Source organism: Bubalus bubalis, chromosome 2 (genome assembly GCF_019923935.1).
Source record: "Bubalus bubalis isolate 160015118507 breed Murrah chromosome 2, NDDB_SH_1, whole genome shotgun sequence".
NCBI classification, from domain to species: Eukaryota; Metazoa; Chordata; class Mammalia; order Artiodactyla; family Bovidae; genus Bubalus; species Bubalus bubalis.
Genome location: NC_059158.1, coordinates 43,576,394 through 43,589,199, shown reverse-complemented (window position 1 = coordinate 43,589,199; position 12,806 = coordinate 43,576,394). Strand labels below are relative to the sequence as shown.

Below are 12,806 nucleotides of genomic sequence, written 5' to 3'. Positions count from 1 at the left end.
GCCCAGGCCCCGTCTCATAGCATTTAAACCTGAATTCCTGCGATGAGGCTTGGATACCTGGGTATTTTACACTCCCCAGCTGATTCCAACGTGCAGCCAGATGGAGACCACCGTGCCAGCAGAGCGAGGCCCGGAGGAGATGCTCAGTACAGATTCAGTGAGTGAATCAATGAACGAATGAGTGAATGAATGGATTCTTTTCTTAAATATGTATTATTTATTTATTTAGCCACACCAGGTCTTAGCTGCAGCACTCAGGATCTTCACTCTTCGTTGTAGCAGGCAGGATCTTTTTTTTTTTCCAGCTGTGGCATGAGGAATCTTTAGTTGAGGCAAATGGGATCTAGGCATATGGGATCCCTGGGCAGGGATCAAACCCAGACCCCCTGTGTTGGGGGGCAAGGAGTCTTAGACACTGGACCACCAGGGAAGTCCGCAGCGAATGGATTCTTCCACATGGGTCAACCAAGGTCCAGATCAGGTACAGGGAGCCAGAAACCAATAGTCATAAACTTGAGTTTCCCCAGGTTCAGCCCCTCCACAGTGTCACTCACCTCCTTCCAGCACATCTCCAGCAAGTTGACCCAGATGCCCTGAAAAGCCTCCACTCACTCCTTTCTATCCCTCATAATAAGCCTGTTTGCTGATCCAGTGACCAGGGCTGAAACCGTCCTGCTTCCACCCCCAAACTTCCCATATTCAGACAGGTCTTGCAACCGAAGGGTACACCGGGGAGGAAGTGGGCTCTAGATGGCTGCAGGGTGGGCAGGAGCGCTCCCTGGAGAAGCCAGACAGGACAGGAACACCGGACACGGAGGAGGGCTCAGAGGTCTGTCCAGCGGCCTGCCGAGCCTCCCTACAGGTCTGCAGATGCAGACCGGGCCCCAGGGCTCCTCAGCCGCTGAAGGCCCAGGAGTCCAGTGTTCCCAGGTGACTATGATGAGCCGCCAGGTTTGAGAGCTGCCGGGGCAATATACCCTGTACTGCAGTGCCCCACCCACAGGGAGGGACTTTCGGGACAGAGAGAACTGGCAGCCCAGGCGTCAGCGCCACCCCCCACCCCGGGCTGCATTTTCCCTCCCCTCACCCAGCTCCCCGCTCGGTTCAGGCCTGGGCCTGACCCTGGCTCTTGAGGCTCCCTCCCCAGACTCCCACCACAAAGAGACACCTAGGGTTTGGGGGAAGGAGAGTCTGTAACAGCAGAGGGAGGGCTGATCCTCCCCCCGCAGGGGAACAGCCCCTGACGGTCACCCTCAGCAAGTGACCCTCAGGTCACTTCCCACGCCTCCCCCCCTTCACCCCACAGTGTCATCTGACCTGCTCTGGCAACACCAGCACCGTCTAAGCACCTGCTAAAGGCTTTGCCCACATTATCCCTGCTGCCAGATGAGGACCTGCACACTCCTTTACAGATGCATAAACTGAGGCTCAGCAAGGGCTGCACAGTGAGCATGGGGCCAGGTCTCACCAAGCCTACCTGCTGGCCAAGAGGAAGGAGAGCAGAGTAGCAGAAGGGCAAAACAAGTGGTACAAAGATGCAGCCGCCGGGGCTCCTCCCCGAGCTCCCCACTGACTAGCCGGCGACCTCGGGAAGCCGCTTAGCTTCTCTGTGCTTCAGCCCTGCATCTGTAAAACGGGGATAAACATCACACGCCGACCCTGGGTAGGCGCTGTGAGGACTGGGGCAGGCCCTGACACAGGAGGTGTGCTGTGTGAATGCTGGGATTACTGTACCCCAACAACCTCTTCAGGAGAACCCCTCATTCACTCCTCACACATTTGCGGAGCGAGACTTCTTGGGACAAATCTCTAATAACAGCCAACAGTAGTACATGGAGGTATGTTTTAACAGGGAACAAAACCTTAAGTGAAAGGGATTCCATAGAGGAGCTGGAGGTATTTGGAGGGTGGAAAAGCCCCCGATGCTGGAAAAGACTGGGACGACAGAGGATGGGATGGTTGGATGGCATCACCAGCTCAATGGACGTCAGTTTGAGCAAGGTCCGGGAGATGGTGAAGGACAGGGAGGCCTGGCGTGCTGCAGTCCATGGGGTTGCAGAGCTGGACACGACTGAGTGACTGAACAATAACAACGAAACACAACCAGGTGTCCTGTGCAGTGTCCCTGGCTGCTCAGTGGTTAAAGAATCTGCCTGCAGTGCAGGAGACCTGGGTTCGATCCCTAGGTCAAAAAGATCCCCTGGAGAAGGAAATGGCAACCCACTCTAGTATTCTTGCTTGGAGAATCCCGTGGACAGAGGAGCCTGGTGCGCTACAGTCCACGGGGTCGCAAAGAGTCTAACATGACTTAGTGCCTAAACAACAACAAACACATCTAGGTGGCCCAGGGCTCACCACGGTGGTGGGCACCAGGAGCGACAGCGGGCAGTGACTAGAGCCCACAGCAAGGCGGGCTCAGCTACACTCAGCCCCACAGCCAGAGGCTCACGCAGGCTCTGCAGACCAGGCCACCCTCCCATCATCGCAGAGTCTGGGGAGACCTGGGGGTGCCCTGCTCTCCATGAGTCCATTCAGCTAAGATTTCCGGAGGGCCCCCATGGGCCTGGCCTCCAGTGGGGTCCTATAGGTGCTGCTTACAGGCCAGCAGGGCTCAGCTGATGGCATCTGTCTCATCTACTCAGTTCCAAGGGCATAGCTCAAGAGCAGTCCTAGACAGCGCATACATAAACAGGCATGGCTGTGCGTCCATAAAACTTTACAGACACTGAAATTTGAATTTCACATAATTTTCCTGTGTCATGACTTGTTGCTTTTATTTTTTTTTCCAACCATCTGAAACACGGAAACCATTCTCTGCTCACGGGTCGTACAAAAACAGGCAGCGGGCCAGAGGAGAAGCGAAGAAAAACAGGGAAACAAAGAAACATGGACATGACTACAAACTGTGGTGAAGGTCGTGAAGGGGAAGATGTGAAAATAAGATAGAATAACTGGGGGTGGACAGTGTTCCTCTGAAGACAGTCCATTTAAACTTTAGGTTGAATAAGAAGGATCAGCATCAGAGTAGGAGGAGGACATTAAAATGTCCCGCTGTAGAGGGGAAAGCAGGTGCAGAGGCCCTGTGGTGGGAAAACAGCCGGTGTTTTCCAGCAACATAAAGCAGTGGGACAGGTGCAGAGTGCACCCAGGGGAGGCTGAAACATGCAGTCAGGGCACCAGGTCTCACAGGGTCTCAGACTGGCCAGCAGTGTGGAGGTTTGCATTTTAATTGAAGAGCAACACAAAGCCAAGGAAAAGTCTAAGTGGGGGGTGAGCTGGTTGTATTTGACCTTGAGGAAGATCATTCTGGCCAATGAGCAAAGGTTTGGCTGTGGAAAGACCTGTTTGGAAGCAGGGAGAGGAGAGAGAGGTTTCAACAGGGCCCAGGTGAGAGAGCACCTGTGGTGGGGAGTCCCCAGGACACGTTCAAAAGGAGAGCCCGCAGCGTGAGCGACAGCAAACAGAGGGAGGTCAAAACGCTATCAAGGTTGCAAACATTTTGAAGACACAAAAGCCACGTCCTCAACAGAGCATCGGTATCAGCTGAGCCACGTTGCCCCTTGGCTGGGCTGGTCAGCCAAGCACCCGGCAGGCAGCTTTCTCTAAGACACGGTCATGTGGGGTCTCAGTCGTGTCTGACTCTTTCGCGACCCCATGCACTGTAGTCCACCAGGCTCCTAGGTCTGCGGGATGTTCCAGGCAAGAACACTGGAGTGGGCTGCCATTTCCTCCTCCAAGGGATCTTCCCAACTCAGGGGTTGAACCCACGTCTCCTGCGTCGGCGAGCGGATCCTTTACCACTGCGCCACCTGGGACGCCCAAGCACCCCAAACCCTCCCAGCGCTTCCATCCCCAGGAGGGGCAGGCCCTCGCAGGCAGGCTGGCGAGGCACACAGAGGGCCAACGCCCTGCATCCGCAATCCTGGCCCGGCCTCTCCTAGGAAGCGGGGCACCAGCCCCCGCCTGCTGGCTAGCATTCCCTCCACCCTCTCTCCTGCGGCCCCTTCCTGCCCTCCCTCCACTCCAGCCCATCCCTAGTGCTCAGGCCCCCCTGTGGTGACAGCAGAAACCCTCATTATCTGCGAGTTATGCTGGCCACTCAGGCTCCACACTGCACGGGGCCTGGCAGATGGTGGGGCCTCTCCAGGATCAGCCGCAAAGGTCACCGTCTGTCCCTGCCCACCCAGTCCAGCCTCTTCCACGTCGACGGAGTCCCTCATGCTGACTTAAAGTCCGGCCACAAGCTGTGCAGTGACATTTCCTGCGGGCTGACTGTGTGCCAGGCACCAACCAGGCAAGTCTTTTCTGGACATTAACCCTTAACTCCTACACCTGGCTGAGGAGACCACTATCACCCCCATTTTACAAAGGAGGAAATTGAGGCACAAACAGGCTAAACGATTTGCCAAGGTGGCAAAAGTTGTCTGGCCCCAGTGTCCAAATTCTTTTTTTTTTTTTTTTTTTTTGGCGATGCCGGGTCTTAGTTGCAGCACTCGGGATCTAGTGCCACAACCAGGGATCAAACCTGGGCTCCCACATGAGAGGTGCAGAGTCTTAGCCACTGGACCACCGGGGAAGTCCCTCCAGTGTCCAATTTCTTAATCACCATGCTAGCTCATATTCCCATCTTCAAGCCTCAGTTGTTTATTTCTCCACTTCAAAAATGAGGGACTCAATGCAATTATTTCTGGATCCTTCTGAGCTCTTATAGGGTCAAGGATTCAAAAACTGCTTTCTTCCCAGGCACTTCCTATGTCCTTTCTCCTCCCAGAAATATTGCTTTCAGGAAAAGAGCAGATTGGCTCATTCATACTATGGTGTAAATGACTGATACGGTGATTGGATGTGGTGGACATGGTGAGGTAACTCTGGTGGCACAGAGATTCAAACCCAGACCTGACTGCTTTCAGAACCTGGGCTGTCCCCACAACATGATACCACACAAGCCACTTCCTCTGGGTTAGGCTCTCCTCCAAAATGTATTCCTTACCTGCATCAATATTCCCTGTCCTAGGAGAATGGAGCCAAAATGAAGATGAAAGTGGGGGTGGGAATAGAAGGGTAAAGAATACAAGCTGTCAGACCCACAGCGCCCCAAAGTCAGGGCTTCTGATCTCGAACGAAGGCCGAGGTTCGAGACCCACGTCCAGCCCTGCGGCTCTGCAGAGGCAGTCTGGGACCTGACCCCCAGCCCTGGCCCATCTTTTAATCAGGGCTCAGTGTCCACTGCTGTCGGACGCAAGTTGCCCCTCCAAGCTCTGGCAGGTGTGAGTTTTGTTCATACCCTGGCCTTGATGGAACCCTATGAGCGTTCTCCTAGCAGGAAATCACCCTCTCTGAGCTGTGCACCAGAAATCTACCTCCTGGGGGAAGGAGAGAGCTGTAAGCACAGCCTCTGGGGGAGTTCCCAGCAGGCCCCACTAATGGCCTTGGTGGAGCGGGCTGGGCACGGCGGTGCCCTCTGAAACAGACCCCTGGCATGGCAGATTCCCCAGCCTCGACAGGCCCCTCCCTCACCCTCTCCTGCTCAAGGCTCTGCTCCTGACCTCCCTCCCCAAAGTTCAATCTTTCTGCCTCTGTAAATGGCTTTTCAGTTTCTCGCCCAGCCTCTCATTTCTATCAGTTTAATTATTGAGGAGCCCTCTTGTCGCCAGCCTGGAACATTAACACTGTTAAAAGGGACCCAGGGACTTCGGACCACAGCCAGCTGTCTCCTTCTGGCTCTCTCCCCATCCCCCCACCACTCCCCCACTTTCCTTTCCCAAGAGCCCCCTCTGTTCCCCCCTTCCTTCCCCCAAGCCTCTCCCTCCCAGTCCCGTCTCAGTCTCCGTGAGCCTGGGGGTCTCCTGACTCCCACTCCCACCCGCTCATCTCCCTGTGATCTCAGGAGGTGCAGACAGAATGGAGGGCACGGTCACACTCACATGTGACCGGATGGTCTGGGGAGAAGGAACACCTGAGGTCCCCCGGTAGGTGAGGCCCTTTGGCCCCAGGCCTCCTCACCAGGACCTTTCCATCTAGGAGGGGTCAGCTCAGAAGTCGCAGCCCACTCCTGCAGGGGACCTCCAGAGCCCGCTTCAAGGCCTGATGCTGACAGCAGCCCTTCTTAGACCCTTTTTCCCATGACACCTCTCAGCTCCTCTGATGTCTCCCACCTCCCTGTAGAGTGGGGACTAGCTCTCCTCTGGGAGACACTGGGGTGGGACCCTCACTGATGTCTTAGCCCCAAGGGCCTGATCACGTTGTTTTAACATTTTTACAAAACACTTTTTAATATTTATTTGTATCTGTTTTATTTCCTTTGGCTGCGCCAGGTTTGGGTTGTGGCACGTGGAATCTTCCATCGTCTTTGCAGCATGCAGAATCTTTAGTTCTAACTTGCAAACTCTTAGTTGTAGCGTATGGGATCTAGTTCCCTGGCCAGGGATGGAACTGGGGCCTCCTGCGTAGGGAGCTCAGAGTCTTAGCCACTGGACCACCAGGGAAGTCCTTATAAAACACCCCGAGTCACTGCAGCAGCCCCACCTGCGGTCTGGCTTTCTCATAGGTGGGGGTTGTGCCCACTCAGGTAGGTGGCCTCTGCTCCATGACACCTGCTGGCCCAGGTCGCCTCCCCTCCCAACCCCGGGGCAGGCAGGCTGAAGTGATGACTCAGCTGGCCCAAACCTCAGTAGGCCCAGGGCTGGGACCACTGAGCCCTGCTCCCTCTCCCCTCTGGGTCTGTCCTCCTCACTACAGAATTGGGCAGAGGGGCTGGACCAGGTTCCCAGTCCCCACCCCACCAATGAATGACCACAGGCAACACTGCTCCCCTGGGGTTGTTCAAACTGTCCACTACCAAGGCAAAGTTTCCTTCAAGTCTCCTTCTGCATCGTGATTTTGCATCCTTCATGATGCATTTGTTTTTAAAATTAAAATAGTGCTTTCATCCAGATCATTAAGCAAAACCAGCACGCCAGGAAGAAGGCCCCAAGTCAAGGGCTGCACAGCACCCGTGGTCCCCGACCAGCCCGTGGCAAAGTTCCAACCCCGCTCCACTAGACAGGACAGCCAACACGGGACACTCACACCATTCACCCCACTTCTACCCCAGCCTCCCCAGAAATGCCCTCAAGTACTAATGCATCATGGGACTGGGCAAACGGGTTCCAGAAAAGGCCCAGGAGAGAGGGCTCCAGCCTCAGCACTTCCCACCCTGCATGAGGCCAAGAAAGCTCTCTGTCCACTCCCTAACTCTGGAGACTTTGAGGAGACAAAGAGCCAACTCCAGAGGCCAAGAATCTAACATGAGGGTGAAGGAGGGACACAAAGGCTCCCTTTGCGCCTCCCTTCCTCTCCCCTCACCCTGTCCTCTTTCCCTCTCTTTCTCTGTGTCTCTGTCTCTCTCTCTCTCTCTCTCTCTCACACACACACACACACACACAGAGCAAACGAGGAGGCTCCCGGAGAAGAGAGGGCATATAATTATTGGTAAAATGCTTGTAATGTTTTTCTCTCCACCCGGTAGCTTTCAGTTGTTTTAGCAGCTTAGCGAAGCACTTGGCTCCAATTGAATTGCAAATCAGCAGCTCCTGCCCCAGGAAGAGAGGAAGGGGGGCGGCAGAGAGGGGGCAGGGAGGGACTCCAGAAGGGAGAAAGGTGTGCAAGAAAGAGGGGCAGAAGGAAAGGAATGAGCCGGGGAAGCTCCGTTGGGGACCCAGGGCACCTGCTCCTCCAGGCCTTTCTCATCCACAGCTCCAGTCACTGCGGGTGAGAGCTAATGCCTCATGCAAAAAACCAGGACACATTTTCTAACTATAATCCTGAGGTGGAGCGGGAGGGCCACACGGGGCTTTCTCAACTACCCAGAGGAAAAAAACAGATCTTTCTTGGGAATTGCAATTATTGGAAAACAATGTCAAAACAAAAGTCTTGCTTTTTCTCCCTGGCAATCTCCAACATTCACACTTGCAGTCTATGTCTATCTTTTAACCTGTGTACCTTTCTATCTACCTATATTTCTGTCCATCCATCTGTCTGGGGTTTTTTTTATACCTCTGTCCGCCTGTCTCCTCCTCCCTCCTGCTGTTCAGCAGCACTTCCTTTCCCTCCTGGTTCAGAATTCCCCGCAGAGGAGCAGAGTTGATCAAAAGGCTGCCTGCAGCAGGTGCTGTTTCAGCACCACGGTCAGCACCACCGAGCTGGGACCTCCTCTCTGACCACACGCAGGTCAGCCCCAGATTCTCACACACCACTGTGGGTACCGGGGGGCAACACACTCTCTCCCAGGGATTCAGGAGGAGAAGAGGGGAAAGGAGCTGGGCAGGCACTAACCTTGAAGAGGCGAAGGATGTTGGCCACCATGATGGAGACGGAACTCCCGGAAGCACCAATGACGCCCACCACGCGCTCAGGTTTGGTGATGATGGGCGGGCCGCCACTGCCACAGCGGACCTCCGTGCCGTCCTTCTCGATGAGCGCCTGCACAAAGGTCAGCGACTGCTCCAGGGCATGGGTGTCCCTGGAGCAGGTGTCCAGAATGCGGGCGCCCAGCGTGATGTTGGGCAGCAGGTCCGGGTCATTGTTGATGCGATCCAGAGCAAACAGCATGGCCTCCAGCCGGTGGATGCCCTTCTCCTTCTTGAGTTCTCCACAGGCCTTGCCCTCCGAGCCCCGGCCGTGCACTGGGAACAGGCCTCCCAGAGTGATGTCCCCGTCTATGCGGATGGAATTCATGTGGGGGTGGCCTTTGGGCTTCCCCAGGGAGGAAGGCACCCAGGGCCCGGAAAGGCTGAGGAGCAGGCAAAGGGGCAGCTGGGCCCACCACCAGCCCCAGCCGCTCTTCCCAGGCATCTCGGAAATCCCTAGAGACCCATGAATGGCAGGCCTCGCTCCTAGCCTTGGCGGGCCCCAGGCCCCACAGCCTGGGCGAGCATGGGCACAGCGGCCCCCACCAGTCTCTCCAGGGCGGCTTCAGCAGCAGGGTGGCTGAGGGCGGCCAACGGGCAGAACTGTGCTGGTGCTCCTCAGCCCTTGGCGATGCTCAGCTGTGGAACAGGCTGCACTCAGACAGCAGGGAGTAGCTGGGGTGCAGCAAAGCTCTGGTCTTGGTCCCCACGTCCCTCGGGCCTGTTCTCAGTGGATGACCGTGAAAGGTGGAGAGTGCTCCTAGCTGGGCAGATCTTGGCATCAAGGAGAAAACAGCTCCAGAGCTCTCCTCTTACCAACCTAAGAAAGAGAGAGAGAGAATCAGAGAAGCCCGAGAAGACATTAGCTATTCGCATCTTTCATCAGGAGCCTGGTAGCAGGAGATGCTGGAGGTTGTGGTCAAAGACGCCACAGACCTCCTGAACTTGGCTTCCTCTCCACTGCCGCTCGACTTTGGTGCAGATGAGAGAACTTAAGGCAGAAACTGGGTTATGTCTGAAGGTTCCTGGTGCCCACTGCCACCAGACCAGAGGTCTCAGAGAACACACCCCCAGGGGACCCCCGGAGACCTAGGAAGAAGAGGGGTCTCCTCTCAACAGGCACCCACAGGAAGGAGCAAGTGCACAAAAACCAGCCCCGCTGGACACAACCCATTTCAGAGATAGGAACACCAAGGCCCAAAGCAGGAGAGCACTTGGCCCAAGTCACATAGGGGGTGAACGCCACCTGGAACCCAATGCCCGGCCCCCAGTTCTGGAACCAGACACGCAGGTTCCTTGAGGACTTAGAGATGAGGAAAGAAAACAGGGCCTCAGAAGAAGTCAGGCTGGGAGCCACTCAGTCTGAAGGCCAAGAGAAGCTGGGGCTGGCAGAGTTGGGTAGGGTGGACCCTCCATTTCCACCCCAGCCGCCCTGCTACCCCGCCAGAGGGTCAACCCCGCGGAGGCTCCTTTTCACTTGCTGGGCCCCCCGCCCCACCCCAGGGGTCTTTATCTCTCCATTTCTCTTTGCCACCTCCTCCCTCTGAGAGGGGGCTCAGGTTCTGGCCTGAGCTAGTGCACATTATTATGATGACCGTCATTATTATTGTTGTTGTGATTAAATATTTATCTGCAAGGGGAGAGAAGAGAACACCCGCTCTTCCTCATTCTCATTGCTAATCTGGGCTAATTTCCCCAGGGCTTCCTTCCCAGGGCCCAGCCTTCCCTCAGTGCCAGCAACTTCCCTCCCCTCGACTTGGGAGGCCCCGGGGAGAAAGGCTAAAAGCAGAGTCAGGGTGGGGTTGGGGTGGGGGGGCGACTTCAAGGCCCCCTTCCCTGTGCGTCTGTCAAATGAAGACCAGCAGCCGCTCGCCCGATCTGTGCCTCGGTCTCCCCAATCGTGTGAAAGGGCCTGTGTTTGGGTTGGGAGGCTTCGCTGGAGACCTGGTCCCTCCATGAAGACCAAGTGGGGTTCTCAGAGCCACCATCCCCCCACCAGAGGCTTCCAGGGCTCTGGAAGGGGCAGGGAAGCATGGGGACCCGCCCCCCAGGATCCAGCCTTGGCTCCTGGGCTTCTCCAGCAAGTGCCTTTTGGACGCTCACCTCATATCTCGCCCCTCATCCAAATGCTGCCCCCTCCATTAGCTCCTCAGAGGCCAAGAGGAGGGCTTGTAATTCTCCTCAGCAGCCTTCTTCGGGTGAAGCAGTCTCCCAGAGAGACCAGGTGACTCCCCACTCAAGGCGGGTGAGGACTCAAATCCAGCACTGGTCACGCCGAGCGCGCCTGGGGAGGCCGGCAGGAAGCCAGGACCCAGTGACCTAGGGCTGGGGGTCAGTGCTCTGGGGAGCGCTGAAGATCTGTCAAATACAGGCAAGGGGCAGCTACACCTGTGCGGACCCCTCAAGAGCACTCACACCTCCAGGAGAGTTATCTGAGGCCTCTCCCAGGTGGCTCTGGGGAGTGAGGGGTGCTGTGGGGTGCTGGCTGCCAAGGCCAGTTCTCAGCAATTCAGATAAGACAGAGTAGGAGTCCCAGACCAGCCTGCACTCCTACTGCTGCCCTGCTGGAGGCCACGCTTGTCCGCCAGGGAGTCCTCAGTTTCAACATCTGTAAAATGGACGGGCTGCAGTAAGACGCAGTCCGGAGGCCATCCTGGCCCTGTGGGGCATTTCAGTCATCACCATGAAAGGAGGGAGTCACCTAGTAGCCTGCATCCAGGCAGGGACGTGGGCGGGACAGTCCATGACGAAGCACGGTCTTGTCCCAATGCCAGTGGTGCCCCATGGAGAAAAAACAGCGAAGGACAACAGCGCGGTGCGCCAGGCACCGGCAGGCACTCGGCCTACAGCGGCGCAGGTAACACGTCCCTGTGAGCCAGGTGGGATTTTTAGCCCCACTGCACAGATGATGAAGCTGAGCTACCAAGCCTCACTTGGTGACACAGCCCAGGAACACAGAGCTTGTGTAGCGCCCTGACCGCCCCACCACGCTGGCTTGCCAGAGGGTCTCTCAGGCCCTGCCCAGCTCTGGCATCCTGGGCGGTCAGGGGTGGTTTTTTTTATTTCAATAGAGGGATTTGGGGCATAGGGACAGGCAGTGAGCAAGGCTGCAGCAGGGCAGATTCAGGCTGCAAGACCCAGTACACAGCGGCTTCTGCCGGTCGGGCCTTCTCAGGCTTCCAGATCCTTCATGAGGGATCAACACTGGCTTCTTCTTGAAACCCGAGCACCTCCGGGCTGAGCGGAGCCCAAACATAAGCAAATAGACACACACACACACACACAAACACACACACACACACATACACACACCCTGCAGGCAGGAGAAAGCAGGCACGTGGAGAGAAGGCCTCAGTGAGGAGAAAGGCAAGCGCTTGCGAGATGAGAATCGAGGCCCCAGGCCGCCCTCCACCGACTGGGTTCCAGTTGCCTGCAGTGGGCCCTCTGCAGCCCCCAGTCCCACCAGGCCTGCCCTTTCTGAGCTCCTCCAAGACCCGGGCAAACCACCACCTCTGTCAGCCTCCCCTGCTTGCTTTGATCCTGCATAACAGGCACCAGGGAAAAGTAAAAATACCTGTGAGTGAAAGGAGCCAGCAGAACAGAAGCTGGGGGAGGGCAGGGAAGGGTGGGAGCCAGCCTGATCCGCCCTCCCCGCCAGGGCTGGGTGCTTCCCTCTGCAGGGGAGGGGGGAGCCCTCAGACCACTGCCCACCCCCCAGCCAGGTTCCAAAACAGCCAGGAAAGCTCAGCTCTGGGACAGCTGGAAGGGTCCCTCCCCAGGTGAACTCACCAGGACCGCACAGGTGCGCCGGCCCACCCCCAGGTGAGTCTCCTCCAGGTGCTCAGTCTCGCTCCCCCTCCCCACTCCCCAGCCGCTGGAGCACCTCCTTCTGTGGCACCTGCCAGATTCTGCAGGGAGGGAGGAGGGGCATAGGGTAAAGCAATAGTTCACTGGGGTGGGCTTTTTCCAGAACATTCTCTTCAGTGAAAGGGGCGGGAGGGGGGGTGCTTAGCAGATGGTTGTAGTCTACCCCACTCCAGCCCAGCCACCCCACAACCCGAGGGTCTCTCAGACATCTGAGGAACTGGCCACCCCCACCTCTTCCAGGCCTCAGCAAGCAGGACTCCAGGCTTTCTCCTGCCTAACCTCAGTCCTTCGTCTCCAGCCAGGGCCTGGGCCAGAAAGAACCACAAACCACAAACTGACAACCAGAAGAGCTGCTGCGATTTACTAAACTCCAATTTAGTTTTCACCGAGCTGCTTTTGCTTCTCCCAAAGCAAAAGAAGAAACAGACTTCTCTCAAACATGAAATAAAGGACAGCGATACAGGGAAGGACCCCGCACTTGGCTCCCAGGGGTGGGGAGCATGTTCTTCCCTCCCCGCTCCTCCCCACCCGCTCAGGCTTCCAGCTCCTCTG

General features: G+C 56.6%; 1 protein-coding gene across 1 annotated transcript in view; it reads right to left on the bottom strand.

Annotated features, from left to right (window-relative positions):
* The window catches only part of GRM4 (glutamate metabotropic receptor 4), a 107,192-nt gene extending 95,095 nt beyond the window's left edge, over positions 1-12,097 (bottom strand). Inside the window, exons 1-2 of the mRNA XM_044931201.2 lie at positions 11,962-12,097; positions 8,314-9,207 (exon numbers count right to left, since the gene is read on the bottom strand). Of these exons, the coding sequence (XP_044787136.1) occupies positions 8,314-8,832 (519 nt within the window). The 5' untranslated portion in view covers positions 8,833-9,207; positions 11,962-12,097. The remainder of the gene's footprint in view (positions 1-8,313; positions 9,208-11,961) is intronic.
* Positions 12,098-12,806: the final 709 nt, after the last annotated feature.